Source organism: Oryx dammah, unplaced genomic scaffold (assembly GCF_014754425.2).
Source record: "Oryx dammah isolate SB20612 unplaced genomic scaffold, SCBI_Odam_1.1 HiC_scaffold_3, whole genome shotgun sequence".
Taxonomy (NCBI): domain Eukaryota; kingdom Metazoa; phylum Chordata; class Mammalia; order Artiodactyla; family Bovidae; genus Oryx; species Oryx dammah.
In genome coordinates, this window is record NW_024070187.1 from 14,601,505 (window position 1) to 14,628,907 (window position 27,403).

At 36.1% G+C, this 27,403-nt stretch overlaps 1 protein-coding gene and 1 long non-coding RNA gene across 2 annotated transcripts in view; one reads left to right on the forward strand and one right to left on the reverse strand.

Moving 5' to 3' along the window:
• LOC120861718 (glutamyl aminopeptidase) overlaps nt 1-27,403 on the reverse strand; it is an 82,513-nt gene that overhangs the window by 31,659 nt on the left and 23,451 nt on the right. Inside the window, exons 4-11 of the mRNA XM_040237466.1 lie at nt 22,196-22,316; nt 20,745-20,899; nt 20,471-20,584; nt 17,589-17,723; nt 15,264-15,329; nt 12,735-12,800; nt 12,443-12,594; nt 1,714-1,793 (exon numbers count right to left, since the gene is read on the reverse strand). Coding sequence (XP_040093400.1) covers nt 1,714-1,793; nt 12,443-12,594; nt 12,735-12,800; nt 15,264-15,329; nt 17,589-17,723; nt 20,471-20,584; nt 20,745-20,899; nt 22,196-22,316 — 889 coding nt within the window. The remainder of the gene's footprint in view (nt 1-1,713; nt 1,794-12,442; nt 12,595-12,734; nt 12,801-15,263; nt 15,330-17,588; nt 17,724-20,470; nt 20,585-20,744; nt 20,900-22,195; nt 22,317-27,403) is intronic.
• Nucleotides 26,142-27,403, forward strand: part of LOC120861719 — a 36,124-nt gene continuing 34,862 nt past the window's right edge. Inside the window, exon 1 of the long non-coding RNA XR_005720591.1 lies at nt 26,142-26,254. This is a non-coding gene — a long non-coding RNA (uncharacterized LOC120861719). The remainder of the gene's footprint in view (nt 26,255-27,403) is intronic.

The window sequence follows — 27,403 nt, forward strand, 5'->3', positions numbered from 1 at the left end:
GCGCCCACACACCCCAACCAGAGAGCAGCCCTGCCGAACGCAGCCAGAGAAAAGCCTTGCAGCAACGAAGACCCAGCACAGCCAAGATACGCAAAGAAATACAATTATTTTTAAAACCACAAATAATGTATAATGAAAATAAAAAAAGAAACAAAGCTGAAAAAACCTTATAGGAGCCACATAGAAACTTGTACACAAATGTTTATAGAACTATTATTCATAATAGCCAAAAGACAGAAACAATCCATATGCTCATCAACTGATGAACAGATAAACAAAAGGTGGTATATCAATATGATATGACTCTAACTTGGTAATAGAAAGGAAGGAAGTACTCATACATGCTGTGACATAGATGAATTTGAAAACAAGCTAGGTGAAAGAAGCCACTCACAAAATGCTATAGATAGCATTCCATTTATATGAAATGTCCAAAATAGCCAAATCTATGAAGATAAAAAAATTGTTGCTTAGGGCTGGGATCAGGAGAATAGAGGAGTTGATAGCTAAAGGGTGTGGAATTTCTTTTTGAGGTGACTGAAATGCTGTAAAATTGACTGTGGTGATGGCTACACATATCTGTGAATGTAATAAAAACTGGATTGCACACTTTTAATGGGGGGGATTTTTTAATATGTGAATTGTATCTCAATAAAGCCATTTTTTTCATCTACTGGAAATAGGGTAAAAATTTACCTGCCAGAGGAAATGAATTACTATTTTAGAATATTCTGCAGGAGCAAATAGGCATATGTAAATAGAGGGTAGATGATGTGCTTTTCTTCTTGAGAAGCAATGGGTGAAAGTCCATGCCAAATGCTATTTGGAAACCAAGTCCTTATGGGATGGGATGAAGAGTCATTTTGTTTCAGATAAGAAGTGACTTTGAAACGCAAAACAAGCACAACAGCAGAAGTACAGAAAGCAGGATTCTTCTTGGATAGTTGCTAAAACTTGCCTTTTTAAATTATTTTTTCAGCGATCTGTAGTAGAAAACGTGATAAGGTCTTGTTTTCATATAACTCTAAAATTTTTCAAGAAAAGAAAATACAAATGAATGGAAATAGAACACAAATATATTTCTAGTTGACTTAAGTGGATGGAACAGTCACAGCTGAACTTTAACACAGGCAAGGGCCAATGCGTTCACTTAGGAAGGTGGATGGATGGATGGGTAGATGAATGGATACAGATACAGATAGTCCTTGAGCTACTGGTGACAACTTACAGCTTAGAAAAAATAATTTAGTGTCATTAAAAATTCTAGTGTCATGCCGATTTGAGAAAAACATTAGGTCTGATTTAATGGCAGTATTTTAAAAGTCAGGCTTGTCACATAACATTTTAAGAAATTCAATGACATTTGATATTTATAAAAAGAAAGGAAGAGGGAAAGAAAAGAGAGGGGAGAGAGGAAAGGAAAGAAGAAAACTGATATACTGATCTTCTAGTGGTTGGGTGTATGACCCTTCTCTTTGAATGTAGGTATTTATTATTGTTTCAGTTATGGTAAATCATTACAAAGAATTTCTTACGGCAAAAAATTCTCATTATTATAGATAAGGATTTGGGCTTATCAGTTAATTATTTAAGAGATTTCTTTTAGCTGAAATTCACATCATAAATTCCAGTTTTATTGCTATTTCTTTACACCTACTTATTTAATGTAGTACATTAATTCAAGGAAGAAATAAATCAATTGATGATATTTACCTCCTGTTTCTGACCTATTGTATAATGTAATCCTTTGTTCATCATCTTCAGTCCATTTAACTGGAATATTCCATGTGTAACTAGTTTTTTAAAAAGAAAAATTTAACTTTGATTAAAACATAAAAATATTTCCAAAGTAAAAATAGACAAGCATAAAAGGCAATAAATAAGCATATTGTCCTCATATGCGATTATCTAGTACATAGTATACAATTAACACAGTTAATACATTATACTCTTTTTATGGTAAGGATAGGCTATGTAATTGCTTTCAATTTATATAAATCTTTAAAATTTGGAAATCCTTTTCAGAAAATTAGCTAAGGTGAAGAAGATTATTTCAGTAAAATGCCTTGAGACTTTGGGATAGAAGTATTGCATACATATAATAATTATGTATATTATACAAGAAAACTGAGCATTCACACACATACTCCTATGCACTCTAGTATGCTATAGTTTCCGTCAAGGAACATAATGCATTGTTAGAATTCAGAAGACAATCTTAAAATGCTGTGAAGGAAATGAAACATTTTAGAAATTCCATTGAAATGACACTACCACCATCATCCCTTAAAATGTCTCATGCTCTTTAAATATCTCCTATTTAGAATCACGTGCACCAGTGTGCTGCAACGAAAATCACTGGGGAAGCACGTTTCAGGGATTTTTAGTGTTTTCTTTAGCTCCTTTAGTATTTTCTCCTGGAGCCAAGGGAGGAGATGAGCTTTGTATTTTGATACACTATGTATACCTAATATTTACTCTTGAAATCTCTTAAAAGAGATCGTAAGTGTCTTTTTGGTTGTTCTCATTATCATACCTTACCAGTCGGAAAATACAGGAGATCTAGAGAAAAGATGAATCTGAGTTTGGGTTTAGGTTTCGCCTCAAAGTTGACCAGTGATCTGTGATCATTCAAGTCCCTAAGAGAATGGGGGAATGAGATTTCTCCCTTTCAAGAGCTAATAAAATTTATATAATTCAGAGAGATGTGTGTTTGTCATCTGCATGAAAGAAGTAATCCTTTCTTTTATAATTAGTGAAATGTTTTATAGGTTGAGCTTTTACTAGCTTTCTTGAAGGATTTTTTTTGCATTTGAATATTTTCGGCTGTTAAGTTTCACAGAACCAATCCATAAACTGTTTCTTGGATCTTATAGAAGACATTGTCAGTGGTCCATCTTTATCCTCTTGAATCCCTTTATCATGTTTGTACTTCCAGTTGTAGATTCCAATGTGCTTTCCCTGCCAACAGCCAGCACCGGGCCTGTCAGAGGACTGCCCTCTGGCTGCCTGATCAAGGAAAGCCAGAAGTTCCTGAAAATGTGTATCCTTGGGTGCAGTCTTTAGCCAGTGATGGCTGGGCATGAGAGTGTTCTTTGCCCCATCTGGCAGGACCATGCTGAAGCAGTCTATAGAACTTCCTTACAGGGTAGTTACCTTGGACAGCACCTGCCTGTTGTATTTTGCTGTTTGATATCCCACTGCCCAAGCCCCCACCAGCCTTTCCTAGATTTCCCTATGAGTCACTGTCACTTGAATGATCAGAGTCTGATTTTAGTGAACCTAAGAAGGATACCTTAAAACTTCTTGACAGATAGACAAAGAAACATCTTTTAAAAGTCATATCCTACCTACAGATTTCACTCTCACTGCTCTGCTAATTTGGCGTTGCTATGTAGACTAACATTTCATTCTCCTCAGCTTTCCCCCTTGCCAACCCAACTGAAACAACTGATTCTGCAGTGTCTGGATACCCTATGTATACAGTTAGGATTTCACACTCCCACTGTCCCCTCTAAGCATGGTGTTTGGGACTAGGCTATGCCTGAGAGTAAGCATAAGACATATTACTAAGGTCATATAAAAAATATTACTCTGAGGTCTGTAAGAGCATCATAAGACAAAAAAGGTTAGAGGGTTGAGGCTATATAATTTTATAGTTTTGGAACCACTTGCAGGCTCTAATATAATCTGAGTAAAACAATAGATTTGAGAGTACAAAATATCAAGAGATAGAAATTACATAAATGATAGAGTTTCTTATATGTTATCTAAACTTCAAGAGTATATTTTTAAAGATATAATTCACTTTTTAAATATCTAACAGAGAATATATATATATATGTGCATATGTGCTTAATTGCTCAGTTGTGTCTGACTCTTAGTGACCCCAGGTAGCCCGCCAGGCTCCTCTGTCCATGGGGATTCTCCAGGTAAGAATACTGGAGTGGGTTGCCATGGCCTCCTCCAGGGGATCTTCCCAACCCAACCCAGGGATCGAACTGAGGTACCCCACATTGCAGGTGGATTCTTTACTGTCTGGGCCACCAGGGAAGCCCATACATGTGTGTATATATATATATATAATTATAACTGATTCACTTTGTTCTGTGGCAGAAACCAACACAACATCGTAAAGCAATTTTCCTCCAATTAAAAAATAAGTTAAAAAAAAAAAGAAAAAATGTCTCTTCCCAGAAATATGTAAAACAATGTAACAGTTTCTGGCAGTATAAATATGGCCAATCTAATTTTCAAAATAAGGAAACTAATTTTGCCCTAATATACCTACTTGCATTCTTCTACCTGTTTACATTGACTAGACTGCCAAAGACATGTAAACCTGTCCCATAGAGAACTCTCTCTGATGGAGATGTGAAACTCACCCATTTCTAAGAGATGGGTTGAGGCCATAGTGTTAGAACAATACCTTACACACTCGTGAGCCATTTAGGTTATAAAAAGCTTCTCATCAGTAAGAATTCCCTAATGCTGGATTTAAGCAGTGAGAAAAGGGAAGAGGTCACTTAGTTTATAGTATGACTTAATGTTGTCTACCAGACAGGAATATATCTGAACAGAGAGCAAGTGAATACTAGGATTGGAGGGAAAAAGGATTCCTTTCTGGGGGTATTAGGCATATATTATGATCTAGCTTTTAAATCAAATTGAAAAATAAGGAATGACAACTTTTTATATGTCTTTTTTCTCTCTCATTAGTTCAAGAGTCACTATAGATTTTTAAGAAATGTTCTTAGAAGTAGAGCCTGTGTTTTCTAGGTTTATTTTCCTATGCATATATAATTTGTAACTTTTTAAAAAAAGGGAACAAGTAGATTGATTTTATGATAAATGATCACTAAAAATCATACATCTATTAATCTAACTTTTTTTTTTAAGTATCTGAAGGTTCAGACCAACAAATTTAAAGAAAAGTATAAATGTTAGTATAGTTCCATGTTCTAAATCTTGATAGAACTTCCCTGGTGGCTCAGACAGTAAAGAATCTGCCTGCAATGTGGGAGACCTCAGTTCAATCCCTGGGTTGGGAGGATCCTCTGGAAGAGGGCATGGCAACCCACTCCAGTATTCTTGCCTGGAGAATCCCCATGGACAGATGAGCCTGAATGCAATTTAAAGATTAATTAACCTCCAATTAAAATAAATAAATTTATATTTAAAAAATAAAGATTTATTATAACTTTAAAAGTGATTTTAGACTGGCTGATATGCTTAGTTCCATTTGCAATAACATCTTTTTTTGTTTGTTTGGAGAGGGATCCATAATGTAGGAGTAGTTTTAGAAAATCCAATTCCACAGGTTTAAAAACACCATTGGCTGTCTTTGACTTAACAAATCAGTAGATATGAGTGAGAGAAGGGAACAACTACTGTGAAACTTTCCCAGTAGAAATTTGTTTCTCAAGAAAGAAATATATTTTAAAAATTTTATATGTGTAAAGACTATTAAATAGCAGTATTAAAGATAGCCAATCTGATCTGCTAGAACATAAACAGTAACTGTAAAAAAAACAATTTATGGTTAATAGAATGATCACATAAATTACGTACGTTTATGTAACTGAACTGTCAGCTGATAACAGGTCAGATCTAAGTATCAAATCATTCACATATTATGAAGAGGAAAGGATGAAAAACAAAGTCTTCTCCATCATAATCTTTCCTCTCCAAAATAAAGGATATAGACACTCCCTGACTGACTTCATTGGGCCTAAAAACTCAAATTTTCCTATATTTTGGCGTGAACTATTAATTTTCAGAACCTGCACTCCAGCAATATATCCAGTTTCTCTGAATTTCCTTTACTGTGGGAGAGCTGAGGTTTTCGGGGGTGGGGGTGGGGGGAGGCTGGTAACAGGTTTCAACAAGGTGACCACCACTGGCTTCTCCGGTTTAAGTGCCTTCCAGTTTATTGGAAGTAGGTTATTTAATAATTCTGAGTATTCTTCATCCTCCATGCCTTAGAAAGTTTTTGGCAATTTGAATTTTTGGAAACACCTGAGGTGCTATTTATGTGACTTAATTCCCAAAGTCCTGAACTGGAAGCCAGGAAACAGATTCTGTTCCCTATTGCATGGAATATGTATCATAAAGTGGGTCTATAAAGGTTTTTCAGTTTTCTAGAAATATGGCTATGATCCCTATGCTGCTGCTGCCGCTGCTAAATCGCTTCAGTCGGGTCCGACTCTGCACGACCCCAGAGACGGCAGCCCACCAGGCTCCCCCGTCCCCAGGATTCTCCAGGCCAGAGCACTGGAGTGGGGTGCCATTTCCTTCTCCAATGCATGAAAGTGAAAAGTGAAAGTGAAGTCGCTCAGTCGTGTCCAACTCTTAGTGACCCCATGGACTGCAGCCTACCAGGCTCCTCCATATAAACAAGATGAAAACAATGTTCTAAAAGGAGATTGTTCCTTGCAAATTCATCCGATTTGATTCCCTGTACACTGTTTATTCTTTACCTGGAAATTTCAGCTCAAGTCAATCTTTGGAACATCTGCCACATGCCCCCAAGCCCTAGCCCCTCTCCTGGTGCGGGCCCCAGCAACTCCATCATCTCTCACAGAGGTCACCCGCTATGATAGCATCCTACCAGGTCTCCTTGAATCCACACTGGCCCCACGTGATCTGTTCTCCATAGTACACTAGAGGGGAACTCTGAAAAATGTAAACGTGATCCTGCCTGTTCTTGCCTGAATTTGCACACTCTTTTGTTCAGAATCTTTAACGTGGTCTGCACGCCTGGCCCCCGTCTTCCTCTCCAGCTTTATCTGCCCCCCACTCTTCCCAGGGCCTCTTTGTCACCCAGTTCTTGGAGCCAGACTGCCTGCATTCAAATTGAGGATCCATCACTTACACTCTGTGCAACCTTGAATAAGCTGTTTAATCATGTTCTGCCTAAATTTCTCCATCTGTTATAATAAATACTCTAAAGCACTTAAAATTGTGGCAGCTACTTAGTAAACGCCTGATCAGTATTGCATATCATATGTAAAATGCTCCTTTTCAACGTTAGAGCCTTCATACATGTTTTCTATTTTGACAACCCTGACAGTCACCCTCAACACCAATTTTTACTCAGTTTAAGAATCACTTCCTTAAGACAGAAAGTCTTCTGTAGCCTTCTCTACTCCACTGCACCTCTTGCCTCAGGCTCAGTGTATCAGTGGACACGTATGGCAGGAGAGAATAATTACTGTGAAAGTTCCAAATGCAAGCTTGTTTTGCGAGAGAGAAATGTTTCTAAAATTTTAATATCCAGAGGCTCTAGCAGTATTAAAATGAGCCAATCTATTGATAATTTGCTGGAACACAGAACTAAGTATAAAAGAACCAGCTTAAGGTTATCAAACACTTCCTGAGACACTTTCTTTACACCCTGTAATTCTCCTTCCTCATATTATCCTAGTTGCTATTGAATAAGTGATCTTGTGATGCTTTATATATGTGACTGTAAGATAAGGTCAGTGAGACTGTTTAAAATGAGAGGAAGAAGGTGAAGGGTCTCTACAATAGAAATCAGGCAGTGGAGATTAGAAGCCACCTGGAGTGTGGTGGGTACAAAATTGTCTCCACCCAAAGCAAGTGTTAAGCTAAAAGACAATTAAAATCAGCATGGATGAAATTGGAATAGTTTCCAGGGGATTTAGTGTATGGCTTTTATTTAGCCAGAATCCTGTCTAGGAGGGGGTTCAGTTGGGTGGGTGGGGGGGTTCTGAGATGATATCCCCAAAGCGGCACACCCAGTTTCCTGTGATGAGCCCCAGTGGCTGGGCGACCCTGTGGTTGTGGTTTTGTTCTCTTCAGTTGGGAGCAGTTGGCACTCCATTAATGTCTACAAAAATAACTAATTATACAGCAATGGCTATAGTATTAACTCTTTTGTAAAAGTTGTCGTACAAGGGTGATAAGTTTAGAAACCACTGGTTGTGTAGCACATATTTTGTCAGCTTTTACAATAGTTGAGATGTTTAAGAAATCTGACAAATTAGAGGGAATGACATATTGGATTTGTAATTTTAACTGAAAGTCTTAGACTGTCTTAACTCAGTAGTCATGTTTAAATGTCTAGAAAAATCTGATTTTGCTGGGGTTTTTTTTGTTATTGTAATTTTATTGGACTATAATTGACTTACAAAGTCAGTTTCAGGTATATAGCATAGTGATTCCGTTATACATATACATAAATCATTCTTTTCAGATTCTTTTCCCATGTAGATTATTGTAGAATACTGAGTAGAGTTCCCTGTGCTATACAGTAGGCCCCTGTTGGCCATCTGTTTTATACAGAGTGTGTGTATATTAATCCCAAGCTCCTAATTTATATTCCACCACCATGTTTCCCCTTTAGTAACCTTAAGTGTATTTTTGAAACCTATCAGTCTGTTCCAAATATGATTCCATATATGGGTGATATCATATGATATTTGTCTTTCTCTGCCTTAACTCACTTGCTATGAGAATCTCTAGGTCTGTCCATGTTGCTTCAAATGGCCCTATTTTGTTCCTTTTACGGCTGAGTAGTATTCCATTGTATACACATACCACACGTTCCTCACCCATTCTTCTGTTGATGGACAAGTAGATTGCTTCCATGTCTTGGCTATTATAAACAGTGCTGATGAACATTGGGGTACATGTGTCTATTCAAATTATGGTTTTCTCCAGATATATGCCCAATAGTAGGATTGTTGGATCATCTGGTAGTTCTATTTTTAGTTTAAGAAAACTTCATACTGTTCTCGATAGTATTTGTACCAATTTATGGTCCCACCAACAGCGTAAGAGCGTTCCCTTTTCTCCATACCCTCTCCAGCATTTATTGTTTGTAGGATTTTTGCTGCTTGTCATTCTGACCAGTGTGAAATGACACCTCACTGTGGTTTTGACTTGCATTTCTCTGATATTTAGTAATGTTGAGCATCTTTTTATGTGCTAGGAAAGTCTTATTTTGTAAAGTTAAAGGTTTGATTCTTTTTGTTGTTGTTGTTTTTAAAGCTTAATGTGTTGAAAATGTCCAAGAAATTTGATATGCCATATTTATGAATTTTAGTTTGTTATGTTCATAAAAATGTATAGAAAAGTATTTTAAATTAGATTTATAAATCTGTGTCTTTAGGTGTTTATATTTGAAATTGTAAATGGAATTTAATAACGTTTTCAGTGGTATTGGGGGCTTCTCTGATAGCTCAGTTGGTAAAGAGTCTGCCTGCAATGCAGGAGACCTAGGTTGGGAAGGTCCCCTGGAGAAGGGAAAGGCTACCCACTCCAGAATTCTGGCCTGGAGAATTCCATGGACTGTGTACTCCATGGGATCGCAGAGTCAGACACAACTGAAGGACTTTCACTTTCACTTCACTAAGTAGTGTTGTTTAAAAGTTTCTTGTAAATGAAATATATAAAATAATTTCATTGATTGAGTTTGTAATTGTTAAAATATTCAGGAGAATTTCATTTATGCATTGGAAATAAAGACATCTTTAATCAAAAACTAGGGAAACTGCTATTGAAAAGTCTCCTCCACTCTACCCATAGGCCAGCACCTCTCTCAGAAGCACCCCCTTTTAAATGCTTCTGGTTTTAGTTCTTTGGATGTCCTGTAACTGTAAATACCTCTATATTTTTTAGCTAGTATTTATTAACTCACCCACAAAAGAGGGTGATTTAATTCACTTTCACTGTTTTTTTTTCATTCTACCTTTTACAGTCAAATTTTAATAAAGCAAAATTATTGCTATCCTTATTAGACTTTGTATAAATTACAGTTGTTCCTTTAGATAATATACTCATACTGCCGTTTCTTGTTTTATAAATTTTAGTATTGCTACTCTCTCCTAACTGTAGAATAAGGTTCTCTTGTGCAGTGCTGGTAAATGCTCAATAACTGGTTCTCAGGGTGGAATGGAAGGTGGAATGTATTATTTGCTGATTTCTATTAACTCACATCATGACCAATTTCAGGCTACTGGAATGACATCTCTGAGTTGGGATTAAAACCAGCTTCAGTCCACCACTGAATCAGTATCCCAACATTCTTCTACCTTTTCTTCCTTTTCCACCTCCTTTCTTCTGTCAACTATTTTTTTTTCTTGTTACAGTGTTAAAACTGTATATACGTACAATCTAACCTGCCACCAGAACAAAATTTTAACATGTTATCCATTGGTTGATTATAAAAACTAAAAGACAATAAATAACATATATGGAGTTATGCTGTATACCTATTGTTGGCCAAGAAGTGTGTTGGAGTTATATTTCCTTTTCTATGGTTTGATTTCATGGCCTTTGAGTCACTTAAGTAAAAATTTCCCCTAACACCGTATTTTATAAGGGTAAAATAGACTCCTTTTGGGGTTTCCTTGGTAGCTCAGTGGTAAAGAATCCACCTGCCAGTGCAGGAGACTCCTTTTCCTTACACTTTATCAGCGGCATAAAATCATTCAACCTTCTTTTTTTTTTTTTGGATCACAATTTTTACATATGGCCTTGATTTTTTTTTCCTAATTTTTCTTCTTTACAGTTGACCAAACTGATAGGCCTTCACCAACTCCTCAATTTTGCCATCCTCCCAGTCATACTGTCTTTCTTCCTGCAGATCACCTAACTCAGCTCCAGTCCTCCTGCTCTTACAGCACTGTGAGCCCACTGGATGGGTCCTGATCTGTATTTCCTTTCATGGATCTCCTAGGACAGATACCCTGGTTTCTGGATCCTGCGTCTTCCTCTTTTTTTTTATATTCATATTTTTTCTCTCCTTGCTCCAGTTCACCTAGAGTGTAGCCTTAGTAACTTTCTAAATGCTGTGTGTAAAGCATTTTCTGGGGCTGCATGTCAGAAAATGTCTTCACTATGCTGTTACTTTTGGTTTAGGGACTGGGTAGAGAATCGGAGGTTGAAAATATTTTTTGCATCTACATTTTAAATGTCTGCTTTATTTTCTTCTTATGTTCAGAGTTGTTGCAAAGAATTCTAATGTCACAGTAACTCATGTACCCTTATTCTCTGAAATTTCATGAGGCTGTAGCTAAGTATGTTTTGGTTTTTATCATTTTGTACTATGTACTCAATGGGACTTTTTATTTATTTATTTATTTATTTTTTCAATGGGACTTTTTAATCAGAATCCTTTGTCTTTTATTATTTCTTTGATATAATATGCCCATTAAGTTTCTCTGTTTTCCTTTTTTGAGAGACTTCTATTAGTTGGTGCTAGGTTTTTTTTATATTTATCTTCTCTTTCACATTTGCCAGTTCTGTATATGCTTGTCCTATACTTTTAGAGAATTCTCCAAATTTATTTTGAATTGGTCTATTAATTTCTTTGACAACTGAAATTTTAATCTTTCATAGCTCTTTTATATTTTTAGTTTGTCCTTTCAAAAACAATCTGCTCTTAGTTAATGTGTATAAGAGCTTTGATCTCAATATAGTTCATAAATTTTTTATTTCAATTATGTCTCTTATTGAGATGGGTTTATTGTTTGTTCATGTGAGATATTGACTTTTATGTTTTTTAGATTTTTTTCATGCATCTTGTTATCTTTGATGTTCATTCATGTTTAAGAAAGAAGGACTAAATTGATTATTCTTGGTGTCTTGTATTTAACCCCTCTACTGTTGAGAAGAGAGGTATATTTTTGAGACAGACTTCTCTGCTGAACAGGAAGTCTGACTAGAGGCTCTGTGTATGTATGAGTGGAGCTGGCAGCTCCAGCCCATTCATCCTACAAATGCCACAAGGAGGAAAGCTTTACTCTGAGTGTACCAACCAAATGGAAATTCTTAGCTTTCCTCCACTGTTTTAGTCAATTTGTTCAGGGGAAAAAAAAAAGCCCTCTGGGTTTTGCTGGGTCCTTGCCAGACTTTTGAGAGCTCTGTGCAGAGGAAAGAATGGCAGTCAGTGAAGGGAAAGTGGAGGGAGAGGGGTCTGGCTAATGCAATGGTCCTGAGTGCAGACTTCCAATTAACTGCCCTACTTTCAACCTCACTTCTCACTCCTGCCGTCCACTCTGAGTGCTGACATTGAGCCCAGGCCCATCTAGGGTAGGGGAAATCAGCCTCCACCTCTGCTCAAGTCTCTTTTCATCTGGCTGCACCTTCTCAGTTTGTTTTCTGTCTATATTCCTCCCTCCCTCCCTCCCATCTAGGAACTTCAGAGTTCCTCTCTGTTTTCTTTACTTCTCTGAGTTTGTTTCTTTTAGTACTTCTATTTCCTTATCCAGTCACTTCCGGGAAGAATAAGATTTGCATGCACATGCTCAATCCACCCTTTTGACCCCAGAGATGACTGAGCTATTTCTAAATGTCTTTATTTCCATAAAGACACTGTGCTTAATGAATCAGGTACCGAAGAACAAGTTCTAAATGAATTGCCAGTATTTCCATCAAATTTCTGCTTCCCCTGAAGTACATTATAGAGTCTTACCCAAAAGCTGAATGTGGCTCAGAAGAATTAGCTCTCGAGTCCAACAGAAAGCGTTTCTGTGTGATGTTCTTCCTATTGTCCACGTTAAGTACAGGGTAACCCATCTGATTGGTCCAGGTGTCCATTACTTCTTTCACTGGGAGATTACTTGCCTAAGATTAAAAAAAAAAAAAAAATAGAGAATAATCAATCAACAAATAAGGGAAATAAAAGGATAGAATAATCAGATAAAGAAATGATTGATAAATCATTTGTTAATCAAAGGAATTTTTGAGGATATACTTCTCATTACCTCTTCAAGTGCTGCCCAGAAATCTGAAGTTTTGGCATTCTCAAATTTGTGTTTTTTCAAGTAATTCTGCATGTGAAAGATAAATATTTCAGAAGTCAATGTTTGCTTTTTCTATACTTTCACAACATGAGTGAACCTTTCAACAATCTCATTCTAATGTATAATATAGCAAGTATACCTGGAATGAAAATCAAATGATATTCTGTATGTAAAACATTTCATAACCTATAAAAACACTGTACAAATAATGATTTATTTGTAAAGTATAAGAAATACTTTTTATTATTAATGAGATAATTTTTTTTTTTTTTTAGTCTAATGGAACTGTGAACAGGAGAGGGAAAGTTTAATTTTTTCCGGATATACAATGCAAGGTACTTAAGGACAGTCAAGTGTTCAGCAGACAGTCAGCAGACTGTAACATTTTTGATCTGCTAGGGAAAAAAGACTCATGATTCTATGATGTTCACTTATTAGTGTTAAACTGTCCACTACCAGCTGTATCCCTTACCTTTATTTACACCAGTAGTGTTTTCTCATCTCAGACACTAGACTGCCCCATCACTCATGAGTGGTTTAAGTGATATGCAAAGATAAAAACTGGTAAGCTTGGCTCTAAGCCAGGGCTCTCAGCAAACTTCTTCCATAAAAAGCTGTAAAGATTTTAAGTGTTGTGAGCCATATAAGTCTCTGTTACAACTACTCAACTCTGCCTCCATAGCCCCAAAGCAGCCAAGATAATATGTAAGTGAGTAATCATGGCTGTCTTCCAGTGAAGCATTATTTATGCACTGATATTTGAATTCCATGCAATGTTCACATGTCATGAAATACGCTTCTTTTGATTTTTTCCAGCCATTTAAAAATGTAGAAATGAATTTCATTTGCAGACCTTATAAAAATGGGTGGTGGACTGGATTTGGCCCACAAGCTGTAGTAGTAATTTGCAGATTTTTGTTCTAAAGAAATGAATATTCAGTCTTTGGAATAATAATCATCACGATGATGATAATGGATAAATTGGGGAAATTACTCACTTTAAAAGTGTAAGCCTTCATTTTTCAAATATTTTTACAATACAGATACAAAATATTTTTAACTAGAAGTTTCCCCATTTTGTCAGTTCTGGTCCCCAAACCTCTCTGGATATGAGTTTTCAAGGATACTGTGATATCCCTAAAGAAAATTCCTAGTCTTCTAATCTCATAATTGGGCACTACTTGTGGTTCTCCAGGAAACCTTCCAAAATTCCTGCTGTAATCTCTTCTCTGTTATGCTCTAGAATTGTCCTGTTTAAAATATAGATGTCTTTGATGGAAACAGAACCTTCTTAGGAGGTCTTTGAATCTTCAAAGAAAATAAACCGGTGGTTGACTTTGCACATATCATTTTCACTCTAAGTTGTTTTAACTTTCAAGACGTGCTATTCCTAAGTCATGTTATCTTCTAAATTACTTTTTTTAGCCATGGAGAGATAAAACAATATTAGCAGCACTGCTCCAAGATACCTGGGAGAAGGCTGAAAACAGTTTGAAATGCTTCGTTCATGTTTGTTCTTTTGGTTGGTTGCCTGCTCAGCACTGCCACTGGAGGGCAGGCAAAGGAAGGGAGAGGAAATGAAAGGCACATTTTATCAAATTTCGTTCCAGAGTTTTGTATAGATCATTCTTTCTTAGTAAAATAATTGGATACTTGAAACGGTAATGATTATAATCGTAGCTACCTGTTAATGATGATTTTTAGTGAATAGTATCTTCTTAAAATTAATTTAGAGGAACTTCTTTGTATAGTCACAGTTGTCTTGTACTGAGAAACATGCAATCTTGGGACTGAAAGGAACGTTAAATACTGTTTTATGCGACTCTCACATTTTGGGGGTGAAGGAAACTGGTGTCTAAAGAGGAGAAGAGATTTGCCTGAGATTACAGTGAAGAGACTTCTGAGTCCTGGATCAGTTTGTGTGGTTCTCATCACTATTGTTACTGTTTTTTAAATTAGTTCCTTGCTTCTTCTGAGTGAGAGCATTGCAGCTTATAGTATACTAAAAAGTAACTATTTTTACCTAGATTAGTGCTTTTGAATATTCTATATTGACATTTTCTTCTTCACTTTGAAAAATTACAATATAGTCATTCTAGTCAAAAGTTCATGATGACCTAGATCTCTCGATAATGGTCCCTCAGTTGTTACTGGTAAGCACAAAATGAAGCAAAGTGTTTCTACTACTAATATCTTAGGAAGGGAAAGGACATTTTCCAAGCCCTAACCCTGTAAAGGATATCAAAAATAACGAAGTAATCTGTTTAACTTCTCTGTGAAACTCTGGCTAAGTGACAGTTACAGACCCGATATAGATAACAGACTGTATGTGAAATCACTTTTTTTGAGTTTGCAATATTATCTATTCCTGAACAAGGAAAGTAAAAGTAAAAGTAAAAGGGGAATTGTCCTTAATTAATCACATATCTTAACATTCATCAGCCACATACCAGTGTAGATTTTAATAGTATTAAAAGTAATAAATCATACCTGACATCCTATTTGAAATTTCTCTGGTGTAATCCAGTTTTCAAGCATTCTCAGAATGGAAGCTCCCTATGAAGTAAAAGAATGGCAATTAAAACTAATATAGGATATACAAAAGAAACAAATATCAGTGATCTCTATTGGGACTAGTATCTCATGACCATATTTGTGGGATAATGTCTTCAAGATGACTGCTAAATGGTTATCAATCTGTGATTCTAGGGTGAAAATACCATCTGGCATACCTCCATATCTATGCTTCTAAAATAACTAAAAGGCAGGAAGAAAAGAATACAAGGGCCAGCCTTTCAGGAACCTAAGGTTCAAATAAGTATTGCACTTCACCACATGAACCAGTAGATGGGGCTTTCCTAATGAAAGAGAAACTTGGGGGAAAAAGTATTAAGTCATCTTCTTTGAACAAGGAAACCAATTTCAGGATAAAATTCTGGCTACTTCTCAGGTATATTGGAATAGTTGGGAAAATTATATTTAACAGAGGGGAGTAAACAGTTGAGGGATTAATCAGGTCATATAGTTTAATATAGATTAGACATATAATTTACTGAAGCCCAGGTGGTGCAGTGGTAAAGAATCTGCCTGCCAATGCAGGAGACACAAGAGATGCAAGTTTAACCCCTGGGTTAGGAAGATTCCCTGGAGAAGGAAATGGCAACCCACTCCAGTATTCTTGCTGGAAACGTCCACGGACAGCAGAGCCTGGAGAGTCTATGGAATCGCAAAGAGTCGGACACAACTGAGCACTATCCACACACAAATTGAGGCATGGTTTATCTTACTTGGTTTTATTTAGTCTGAAGTATCTGATGAATACCTCTGCTCTCTGCTTGCTTTTCATATGTTATAAGACTAACTCTAAAACACTTTACTGGTAGATTTAAACGGCTTCCTGGTGGCTTAGTAGTAAAGAATCCACCTGCCACTGCAGGAGACCCGGGTTCGTCCCTGTGTTGGGAAGATCCCCTGGAGAAGGAAATGACATCCCATTCAATATTCTTGCCTAGGAAATCCCATGGACAGAGGAGCCTGGCAGGCTATAGTCCATGGGCTTATAAAGAGTCGGAGATGACTTAGCAACTAGACAACAATAACAATAGCCAAAATAGATTTTAAAAATCAATTTTCAAGTAGCTGACCAGAGAAACATTGCTTCCTCATTTAAATTAGCAATTTTTACTGTAATTTATTAAAATACAAGTTATTTTTGTACCTAGTAGAAGGCTAAAGGCTTAGAAACATGTATTTATTTCTGACCTAATACCTTAAACCCATGGAATACCTGGGACTTAGGAAGAAGGTCATTTAATAAATATAAATGTCTCTCCATGAATTATTAGAATATACTATAAATAGATTCAAAGTTTTCATTTTAACTGAAAGATAAAAAGAATCACTGACAATGTAAAAGAAAAATGAATAAAGGAAGCCTAAAAATGCCATGAGAATATATGAGAGGGAAAGCCAAAAAATAGGATGCTATAAGCTTCAAATACTAATATATGGTATTTTTCATTCAAGCCAATTTTATCTACTATTCATTTAAATAATTATCATAGTTTGTCTTAAATAAAACTTTGAGTATCTCCTAGAACAATAAAATGTATTAGTTTACAGAGGTTTTTGGACAACTTAGTATAGTTGGTAAACCATAAGAAGCTGAAGTAGAAAATTGACTAAAATATGCTGCATACAAAGGTGGAATATGTTTAGAAGAGAAGCTACAGGAGAAAAAGTTGTAAGAGAAAATGAGTAGCATGAAACTTTGCGTCACTGTGGATTTTCAACACCTTTCATAGAATTTTAATGGATAAAAATGCCCCATCTATGACATACTAACAAAAGTCATTCATCTTTAAATCTTATATGAAACTGGATGAAAGTAATTCTTTAAGTGGACTGGGATTTAAATACTTACTGGAAGCACTCTACTAGAAAAGGTGTCCATGTATATGGCATTTCTCATTGACTACAGAAAAAGATTTATTGTCATTCAAATAATCAAATCAAATAATTTTAAATTGGATGTTTAAAATATAAATGTTCAGTTATCAGAATGAGAGCCATTTTAAGCAAAAGTGAAAAGAGAAACTTTAAAAAGAATCTGATTCAGAATTCTGTGACAATGACTAGCATTGATCATTTCCACTGAAAATTGCAAACTGTGGAATATTCTGCACTGGCATAAGCTCTACACTATTTCCCCAAATGCATTAACATAATCTAACCATTCTTACCATTTTTAGGCATTTGCTAAGGAAAAAGCCATTAAACAGGAAGACATTCAAAACGGTGTCATATTTTCCCCACCTTACTATAGGAAATTCCATCAAAAACAGAGGTTATTTCATCAGGAGTTGTCACAGTGACTACAATTGGGTGTGAAGATACCAAAGAATCATCCTCTTGCACAGGTAATACATCATCAAGTATTATCTGGTCACGCTGAAATGACAATGAACCAAAGAAATATAGCACTTTATACTGGTTTATATATAAAAATATTTATATAACACAGATTGACTCATGTTATTTAAAGCAAGCATTAGGTGTTCAATTAATCATATTTTGCATTGATTTTTCTATACTGATTCCATTCCCTTCCCCTACATATAATTCCTTTGACTTTGCCCCTATACGGCTGGCCAAGAAGACACAAGCATTTATAAATTCTGTTTCTGCTATTTCTTTATGACTTTCAGACATGTGCCAAACTTTTGAGGCTCTGTTTCCATATCTGTGCAATAGGAATGATGGTATCACCTTGCAAATTTGTCTGAGAAGTAAGGAAGAATGTTGATTTGCCAAAAATGGATGTTTTGGGGGTCTTTTCTGCCAACTAATCATTGGAATTTGGATGATTCATTATTGAAGAAAATACTAACTTTTGCATTAGTTCTAATATTTACCTTCTCATTCCAACCCTAGGTTTTCACAGCAAAATAGAGTGGTGGAGAGGTCTAGACCTATAGTAAAGCTTTGTGGATTCAAAGCTCATTTTCTCGACATGTAAGTTTAAGTAATTTCCCTCACTCATTAAATAGGAGTAATGATGGCAGCTACTTTTCAGAAATGTGCAGAGGATTTAATGAGACAATGCATGCAAGCATTTGACATAGTTCTTGGCACAGAGTGAAATCTTAGCACATTAGCTGCTGTTATCATTTTGATTCTTAATTAGAATCTGAAATCTAGCTCTAATAAAGCACTACTAATAAAAAATCAAAAGCTTTATTGGTCTTACTTAATCAAAAAATATTTCCAAAAGGGAGGATGCTATATTGGTTTACATTTTACAAGTTTGTGAATTCCATTTATGATAGGCAGGATACTATTGTCAAATAATGACTGTCAATCAAGGTAATTTGATTTAAATTTTAATTTTTATGCCCCTAAAATGTTTTGGTAAGAAGAAAGAATCTTATTCTCAATGTCAGTAAATTTGACTCTAGTCTTGGTTGTGTTACCAACTGTCTATGTAATATTGCAAACTTATATTACCTTCCCGGGCATCAGAGTTTTCACCTGTGAAATCAGGCTCCACTATTGTGGTACTTAGCAAGCTTTCGTACAATGCATCTTTGTTCATCTATCCCCTTGACCACCAGAACCTAAATTGGGAGCTTTTATAAGGGCAGGAAGTGTGTGTGTTTTATTTAGTTTTGAGAGCTCTATAGTGTTCATTGAATGAAAAATGAATGAATGGATGAAGAAGGAATGAGTTGGATCATATGATTACATTTCATTTAAGAACTGAATACTACATTCTTCTAATATTTAATTGGTGTTTTTGAAACACTAAATATTAGATGTTAAAATATTACATATTTTATTATGCATAATATAGCAATATTAAAATGTTATAATTTCTTATATCTTGATATACAGAGGGTTGCTTTATAAAAAATAAAGGACAAAATAACTTTTCATTTATATAGTTTAATTTCAACAAATTACAAAATCAGCATTTTTTAACATAAATGAATGGTCTTCAGCTAGGGGAATTTTGTCCCCTAGGTGACATATGAAAATATGTGGGGAAATTTTGGTTTTACAACTGGGATGGAGAGTTACCCAAATCTAGTAGGTACAGGCCAGGGATGCTGATAAATAGCCTACGATACATAGAATACCCCCACAACAAAGAAATATCTGGCCCAATAGTTCCAGATGAAAAATTCTGATGTAGATTAAATTTTAAAGAAGCAATTGTTGCAAATTAACTTTTTTAGTTTTTAAACCAGGTTGTGCAAACTTAAAGGACTTCAAGCATATAACGGTCTTCTCATTCTGTCCAGAAGAGGGCAGTAGTCTTGTCAGTAGACAACCTTCTGTAACATTTCTTTCACATGCTTACACTTTTATATGTACAAACTGATAAGCATATGCTTCCCTGGTGGCTCAGACGGTAAAGTGTCTGCCTGCAATGTGGGAGACCCGGGTTTGATTCCTGGGTTGGGAAGATCCCCTGGAGATACTTCCATCATGTAAATATACTTGAAAACAGATACAGCTTTTCAGGAAAACAGTATCTGTAGAGTTCATAGAAGCCTTTGTTCCAGGCCCCTCGGGGACACACAGTTAATAATAGTAATTACCTGTACATTTTGGGGGGTGCTTTTAAGCTTACAAGATAGAGAACAATGTTCTTCTTTAATGGAAGAGAGAACGGACTCAGAGAGCGTATATAACTTGCTCAAGGTCACATTCCATGTAACACACCTTAAAATGATTCATCTAGGATTTAAACCTGAGTCTAACTACTAAGTTTATGTGCTTATCTCTTTGCCATTGCTTATCTCTTTGCCATCATTTCAGCAAACTGTGTAAGGGAAATCATTTATAAAATTAGGCTTAGACATTTTTCAAAGGGTTAGAACTACAGATACTTCTTGAACGCAGAGTTCACACTGTTTAAGCTAGATATTTTTTCCTGCCTTGGCGTGTGTTCTTGAATGACCCTACCAACGACATCCTAGGCTTGTGTGTTCAGTTGCTCTCTCGTGCTTGGGTGTAGGCTCTGAGCATGGTATAGTCCCTGGAGCCAGCTGGCTCCACCCCACCCTCCCAGGGCAGTTCCCAGTTCGGTGCTGCACATGGTCCCTAACTCAGGGCCACTGTCCTGGCCCAAAGTCCCCAGTCTGCTTGGCACGAGCATAATAGAGATGGACGTTTACGTGTTTCAAGCTCACCATTTGCCAGTCTTTTTCTGCATGGTCTACTCCCAGGTACTCAAAGAAGGAAGCAAATCCTTCATTTAGCCACAAGTCTTCCCACCATTCCATGGTCACAATATTTCCAAACCACTGCAATTATAAGCAATAAAGAGATAGTTAGATTCCCATGCCTATGGTACAGAGGCCGAGAAATTTTCAATATAATAATTTGTTCATGCAAGTTTTGTAATGACACAGAAGTATTTATTTGCTGCTTTGTTTCTCCCTAGTTGATGCTAAGATTCTATACCTGATGCACGAGCTCATGGGCTATCACAGCAGCCACCCTCTGTTTGTTTGACGAGGCAGATTCATCAGGGTCATAAAGCAGGTTTGTTTCTCTGTAAGTGATGAGTCCCCAGTTCTCCATAGCCCCAGTGCCGAAATCTGGAATAGCAATTTTATCTATGGAAAAAGAGTCCAGTGAGAAATACATTCTTTCCATTTTGTTCATAACATTTCTTACCAAATTAAGTTCTTTAGATGAATGCTTTTTAACAGGCTAAAAATAATTTCTCAGAGTGAAAAACAATCATCTATTTGTATAAACTTTTTAGTCTTTAACATGCTCAAAATTTCCATGGGACTTTTCCTGTTGACTCCAGAAATCAGTGTCTTTTATTTTTTAAGAATATGATCGGCAATGCTCTTTTCAAGTCCTCTATAATTTTATGTCTTCTGTTTCTTTCTGTATTTCATTTTTATTCACTTTTTTCCCAAGCGTCTGTTTTGGAGGATATGTTTGTAAGGAATAAATTGGTGAGAATTCCACTTTCCAGGTTACTGTGAGTGGTACAAGAGAAATAAAGAGAAAAAGACTTTTAAATTAATGTGCTTAATATTTTATTAGATATTATGCTGATTTTTGTGAAGTATTTCTCTTCCTGTCTCCTTCTCTGATGGTTGTGAAGCAATCAAAAGAAAGTGAGGAGGAGCTTCCACACAGGTTTTCAGGGACATAGCCATTCCCATGTAGAGAATTTGGCATTCCAGTTGCTGTGCATTGGTAGTTTATTAAAGTAAGGGCAGAAACAGAAAAAGAGAAAGTCAGTTGTCAGTTGGTTGGTTTTTTGTTGTTGTCTTCATTTCATCCCTACAGTCCTCTGTATGGGTGTTACAGTTACAGTCTTTGCTAATACCGCTCGAACTTACTAATAAAGCGTTTCTGATTATAGCACTGTTTTTATTTTCAAAGGAAAACATGTTCCCCCATCCTTCATATTAGAAAAAATATTTATGGTAGGAGCACCAGCTCATTTCAACTGCTGGAGAATCTAGAATTAGTCTTGTACAACAATGGAAAGACTGGAAGTACATGAGACTCTGACAGCATTATTTATCCCTATTATTTATTAACTCACTGATGGTAGAGAGGCAATGTAAGCTATTGGGATGGGTACTAATTTTGAAATCAACAAATCTAGGTTGCTCTGTCTGGCTCAATCATTGTCTGTAGTTTAATCTTTATTTGGAAATAAATTACTGTACATTTATCAGGTAAGAAGAGAGAATAGACATTACTCTTGGAGGAATCCAGAATGAATCTTTCAGCATCCAGTAAGTATTAGACAAATTAGGCATGTGATTAAAAGACTAATGAATAACCATTAACTCAGGATGCTAAAAGTAGAGGAAGTGAGTTAACTTAGATGAAAACAAAGGCAATATTAAAAATAAGAAAATTTAAAAAATGGTTCTCACCTAATTTAGGAAGAGAATAATTCATAGCAAAGTAGTCTTCAAAATAGTCAAACACACTTTTAGTTATGTTTGCAGCATATTCAGCTGTGTGCTTTTGCTCTGGCTGGACATATATAGTGAGCTATTAAAAAACAGAAAACTTCAGTGAAAATTCTTCATTTGGTAAAACACAAAAACTACGATACATGACATAGTAGAAAGAAGGTAGGCTTTGGAGGCAGACAAGTCTAATTGAATCCTCATTCTGCATGGCCTTGGGCAAATCACTTCACATCTCTGAGACTCAGGTGTAAAGGAGAATACTGCCTAACCCACTGAGTAATTTCATCAAGGACTGTAAATAATGTAAGACACAATGGTTGGCATAGTGTATGATATATTTGTAAAATATTTTTTTTCCACTTAGAGCATATATTGTCATCTTAATATTTATGTATCTATCTATGTATCTCTGTATAATTTGTCTTTGAGGAAATAAGGCATGATTTTTTTTTTATCTAAAGAGCCCTTACATACATGTTTTCCATTTATGCTTTTCTATCCATTGCCATCAAATTACCCTTTTGATATTTTAACTGTTCTACTCCAAGAGTCTAAAATACAGTGATTCAAAATTTTCTTAAGAGGGAGGCATGTTGATAAGCTATATCTCTAAATACCCAGGATATTATTTTATGCCATGACATAATTTATAAATCAAAGCAAGGATAGACTTTTTACTCCCCAGTTCTAAGCATGGATAACCCGGAGTATCTAGCACGATATTAGAAGAGAAAAACAATATTGAAAAATTGATACTATCTGACTTCAAGACTTACTCTAATGCTACAATAATCAAGACAATGTGATATTAACAAAACAATAGAAAAATAGATCAGTACAAGACAATAGAGAGCCTAGAAATAGACTCACATAAAAATAGTCAACTGTAATTTGACAGAGGAGTAAAGGCAACACATCAGAGCACAGATAGTCTCAAGAAATGATGCTGGAATAACTGAACATCCACATGGAAAAAAGTGAATATAGACACAGCCCTTATAATCATCACAAATATTAACTTAAAATTGATTGCATACCTAAATATAAAACACAAAGCTATAAAACTTCTTAAAGATAACATATAAAATCTATCAATAGATGATATTGGATATGAAGGTGATTTCTTATTTTCAACACCAAAGGCATAATCTATGAAAGAAAAACTGATAAGCTAGGCTTCATTAAAACTTCTGCTCTGTGAAAGGCAGTATCAAGAGAATGAGAAGATAAGGCATAAACTGGGAGGAAATATTTATGAAAGGTCCATCTGATAATTAATTGTTATCCAAAATCTACAAAGAACTCTTAAAACTCAACAAGAAGAAAGCAAACAACCTAATTTTTAAAAATGGGCCAAAGGCCTTAACAGACACCTCACCAGGGAAGATATACATATGGCAAGTAAGTATGTGAAAAGCTGATTCATATCATATTCATCAAGGAGGTGCAAATTAAAATAACAATGAGATACCACTACAAAGTACTAAAATGCCAAAATTCAAAACACCAACAACAGCAAATGCTGATGAGGATGTGGAACCACAGGAACTCCTATACATTGCTGGTGAGAATACAAAATGGTACAGCTACTTCGGAAGACAGTTTTGGTAGTTTCTTACAAAATTAAACATACTTTTACCATATAGCCCAACAATTGTGCTCCTTTGCATTTACCCAAAGGAGTTTAAAACATACCTTGCACAAAAATGTTTATAGCAGCATTAGTCATAATTGCCAAAACTTGGAAGCACCCAAGATGTCTCTCGTGTACCACATAAACTGTGAACAATGGAATATTATACAGTGCTAAAAAGAAATTAACTATGAAGCCATCACAAAAAAACAGGGATGAACCTTAAATGCATATTTCTAAATGAAAGAAACCAATCAGAAAGGGCTACATACTGTATGATTCCAACTATATGACGTTTTGGAAGAGTCAAAGCTATGGAGACAGTAAAGAGATCAGTGGTGGACAGGCTGAGGGGTGAAGGGTGGAGAGATGAATAGATAGAGCACAGATTTTTAGACCAGTGAAAATACTCTGCATGATACAGTAATGATGGATATTTGTCATTATACATTTGAATACATAGAAGATACATAGAATATACAAGACCAAGAATGACCCCTAAGGTAAACTATGGACTCTGGGTATTATGATGGCTCGATATAGCTTCATCCTTGTTAGCAAATGTACTGTTTGGAGGAGGCGTATTAATAATGAGAAAGGGTATGCACGTGTGGGAGCCGGTGGGGGGGAGGGTATATAAATCTTTGTACCTTCCTCTTCCTTTAGTTGTAAACCTAAAAGTGCTCTAAGAAAGCAGTCTTTTTAACAAAGTTTGTGAGTCATTCAAATGAACTGTATTTGTTGAACTTGAGGCCTGATTCTAAAACCTCAAAAAAAGCAAAAGATGCAGCCATCTGGTAAGTTTAAGCCTGTCTACCTAACTAGAACTGGGGCCTCATCACTCTTTATTTTTTTTTTTTTTTTTTTGTGATTTTTATTTTTTTTTATTATTTTTTTTTTTTATAAATTTATTTATTTATTTTTAATTTTTACTTTACAATTCTGTATTGGTTTTGGCATAGATTTAATAAGGAAAAATGAAAAATTAGGCCTACTCTTTTCCTTTTTATTATTTCAAATGCATAGTTAGTTTTGCTATTCTTTTAGGCTCACCCCTTTAGCCGTCTTTTCTTAGAAGTGAACAATAAGAAAGATCCAATAATTTAAGGGGTGAGTTTCTAAAATCATTTTAAATTACCAGTGGTTACTGTTCTCCCTGCCTCTTGAGAAACCTATATGCAGGTCAAGAAGCAACAATCAGAACTGGCCATGGAACAACAGACTGGTTCCAAATAGGGAAAGGAGTACGTCAAGGCTGTATATTGTCACCTTGCTTATTTAACCTATATGCAGAGTACGTTATGAGAAACGCTGGGCTGGAAGAATCACAAGCTGGAGTCAAGATTGCTGGGAGAAATATCAATAACTTCAGATATGCAGATGACACCACCCTTATGGCAGAAAGTGAAGAGGAACTAAAAAGCCTCCTGATAAAAGTGAAAGTGGAGAGTGAAAAAGCTGGCTTAAAGCTCAACATTCAGAAAACGAAGATCATGGCATCCGGTCCCATCACTTCATGGGAAATAGATGGGGAAACAGTGGAAACAGTGTCAGACTTTATTTTTGGGGGCTCCAAAATCACTGCAGATGGTGACCGCAGCCATGAAATTAAAAGACACTTACTCCTTGGAAGAAAAGTTATGACCAACCTAGATAGCATATTCAAAAGCAGAGACATTACTTTGCCAACAAAGGTCCATCAAGTCAAGGCTATGGTTTTTCCTGTGGTCATGTATGGATGTGAGAGTTGGACTGTGAAGAAGGCTGAGCACCGAAGAATTGATGCTTTTGAACTGTGGTGTTGGAGAAGACTCTTGAGAGTCCCTTGGACTGCAAGGAGATCCAACCAGTCCATTCTGAAGGAGATCAGCCCTGGGATTTCTTTGGAAGGAATGATACTAAAGCTGAAGCTCCAGTACTTTGGCCACCTCATTTGAAGAGTTGACTCATTGGAAAAGACTCTGATGCTGGGAGGGATTGGGGGCAGGAGGAGGAGGGGATGACAGAGGATGAGATGGCTGGATGGCATCACTGACTGGATGGACGTGAGTCTGAGTGAACTCCAGGAGTTGGTGATGGACAGGGAGGCCTGGTGTGCTGCGATCCATGGGGTCGCAAAGAGTCGGACACGACTGAGCAACTGAACTGAACTGAAGTGTTCTCCCAGATACTGGGTGATTAACATTCTTGCTTTATTTGCATAAATAAAATTGTATTCATCTTCACCTCCAAAACCTACAAAGTTCACTCATTTATCATCCTTTCTTTTAAATTTCATTTTTATTTATCTTTAAGGTTTTGTTTTCCAGAAGAGGTGGTACATTTCTTTACTGCCACTGCTCTCCTGTTCTCTTTGTGAATGATGGCATGCATTTACCAAGATGGTAAGTAAAACCAAGGATCTCGTTGGTGGTCACTGAACAAAGCGAAGGTAATTGCCCCCTATGAAATCAAAACCATCATGTTCATATGGCATGACCATGTCGTAAACTGAGACTCTCAGAATTTTTCACCGGTGAACTGATTAGTATGTCAGGACTTCCTCAGACTTTCTGTTCTGTTAAAAATTTCAGAGATGAAAAAAAAATAAAAAAAATTTCAGAGATGGTAGTTTCTCTTGACTCACCCTGCTGTCATCTACACACTCTGTACATTTATGTTGCCCATAATATTTGAAACAGGGATGAAAAAGAGGAAGAGGAGATAACAGGCAGGTCTCCCTGTTAGGTGGAGCAGTGGGAAGGAGAAACGCTCTGTGCTTTTTCTGCCAGTATGCTCTTACTGCCCATGCTGGTAGACTGACTTCCTTCGATCAGAAGGCATCTGAGACAATGTGATCAGGTTTTCCTTACTCTCCATATTTCTGTTGTCAGCAGCAACAGGAATACAGTGTCCTTTAATATAGAGTTGAGTTGTGTTCATGTAAATCCAATAAAAATAAAAGTAACCTTTATTTTAAAGTGACCTTTATTTTGATGCATCATCTTTTTTAACCCTGAGATATGGTCATGTTTGATCAACTTTGTTCAACTGAGATAAGCTGAGATAAGGAATTTGATCAACTGAGATAAGCAATCACAGAATATAAAGACATTAACCTTGTTAGAGTATTAGCCAGAGCATATCTGTGTGTCCTATCTGCTCTATATCACAAACATATTTTTATTTTAAAGATTCCTTTCTGCAGCCTTTGGTAGGAGTAGCCAACTCCCCTCCATCATCTGCTAAGCATCAGCACTTCTGTCCATGACAAAGTTCAATCAGTTACTCCTGAATTATCATTGCTTTGTAACAAACTATTGTTCTAAGTTTACATGCTTGCTTCACTGAGATGATTTTTTTAAGCATGTGACTAGTCATATTGAAATAGCATGGGATGAGGAAGGAGATATGCATGTATTTTTTTTTTCTTAATTTCTAAAAAGTCACATATGGCTCTATTATTTAAAGATTTTATTAAAGGTTAAATATAAAGGTTTTATATAAGCTTAATAACTACAACTATCTATGACGTTTGTAAGTCTTCAAGAACC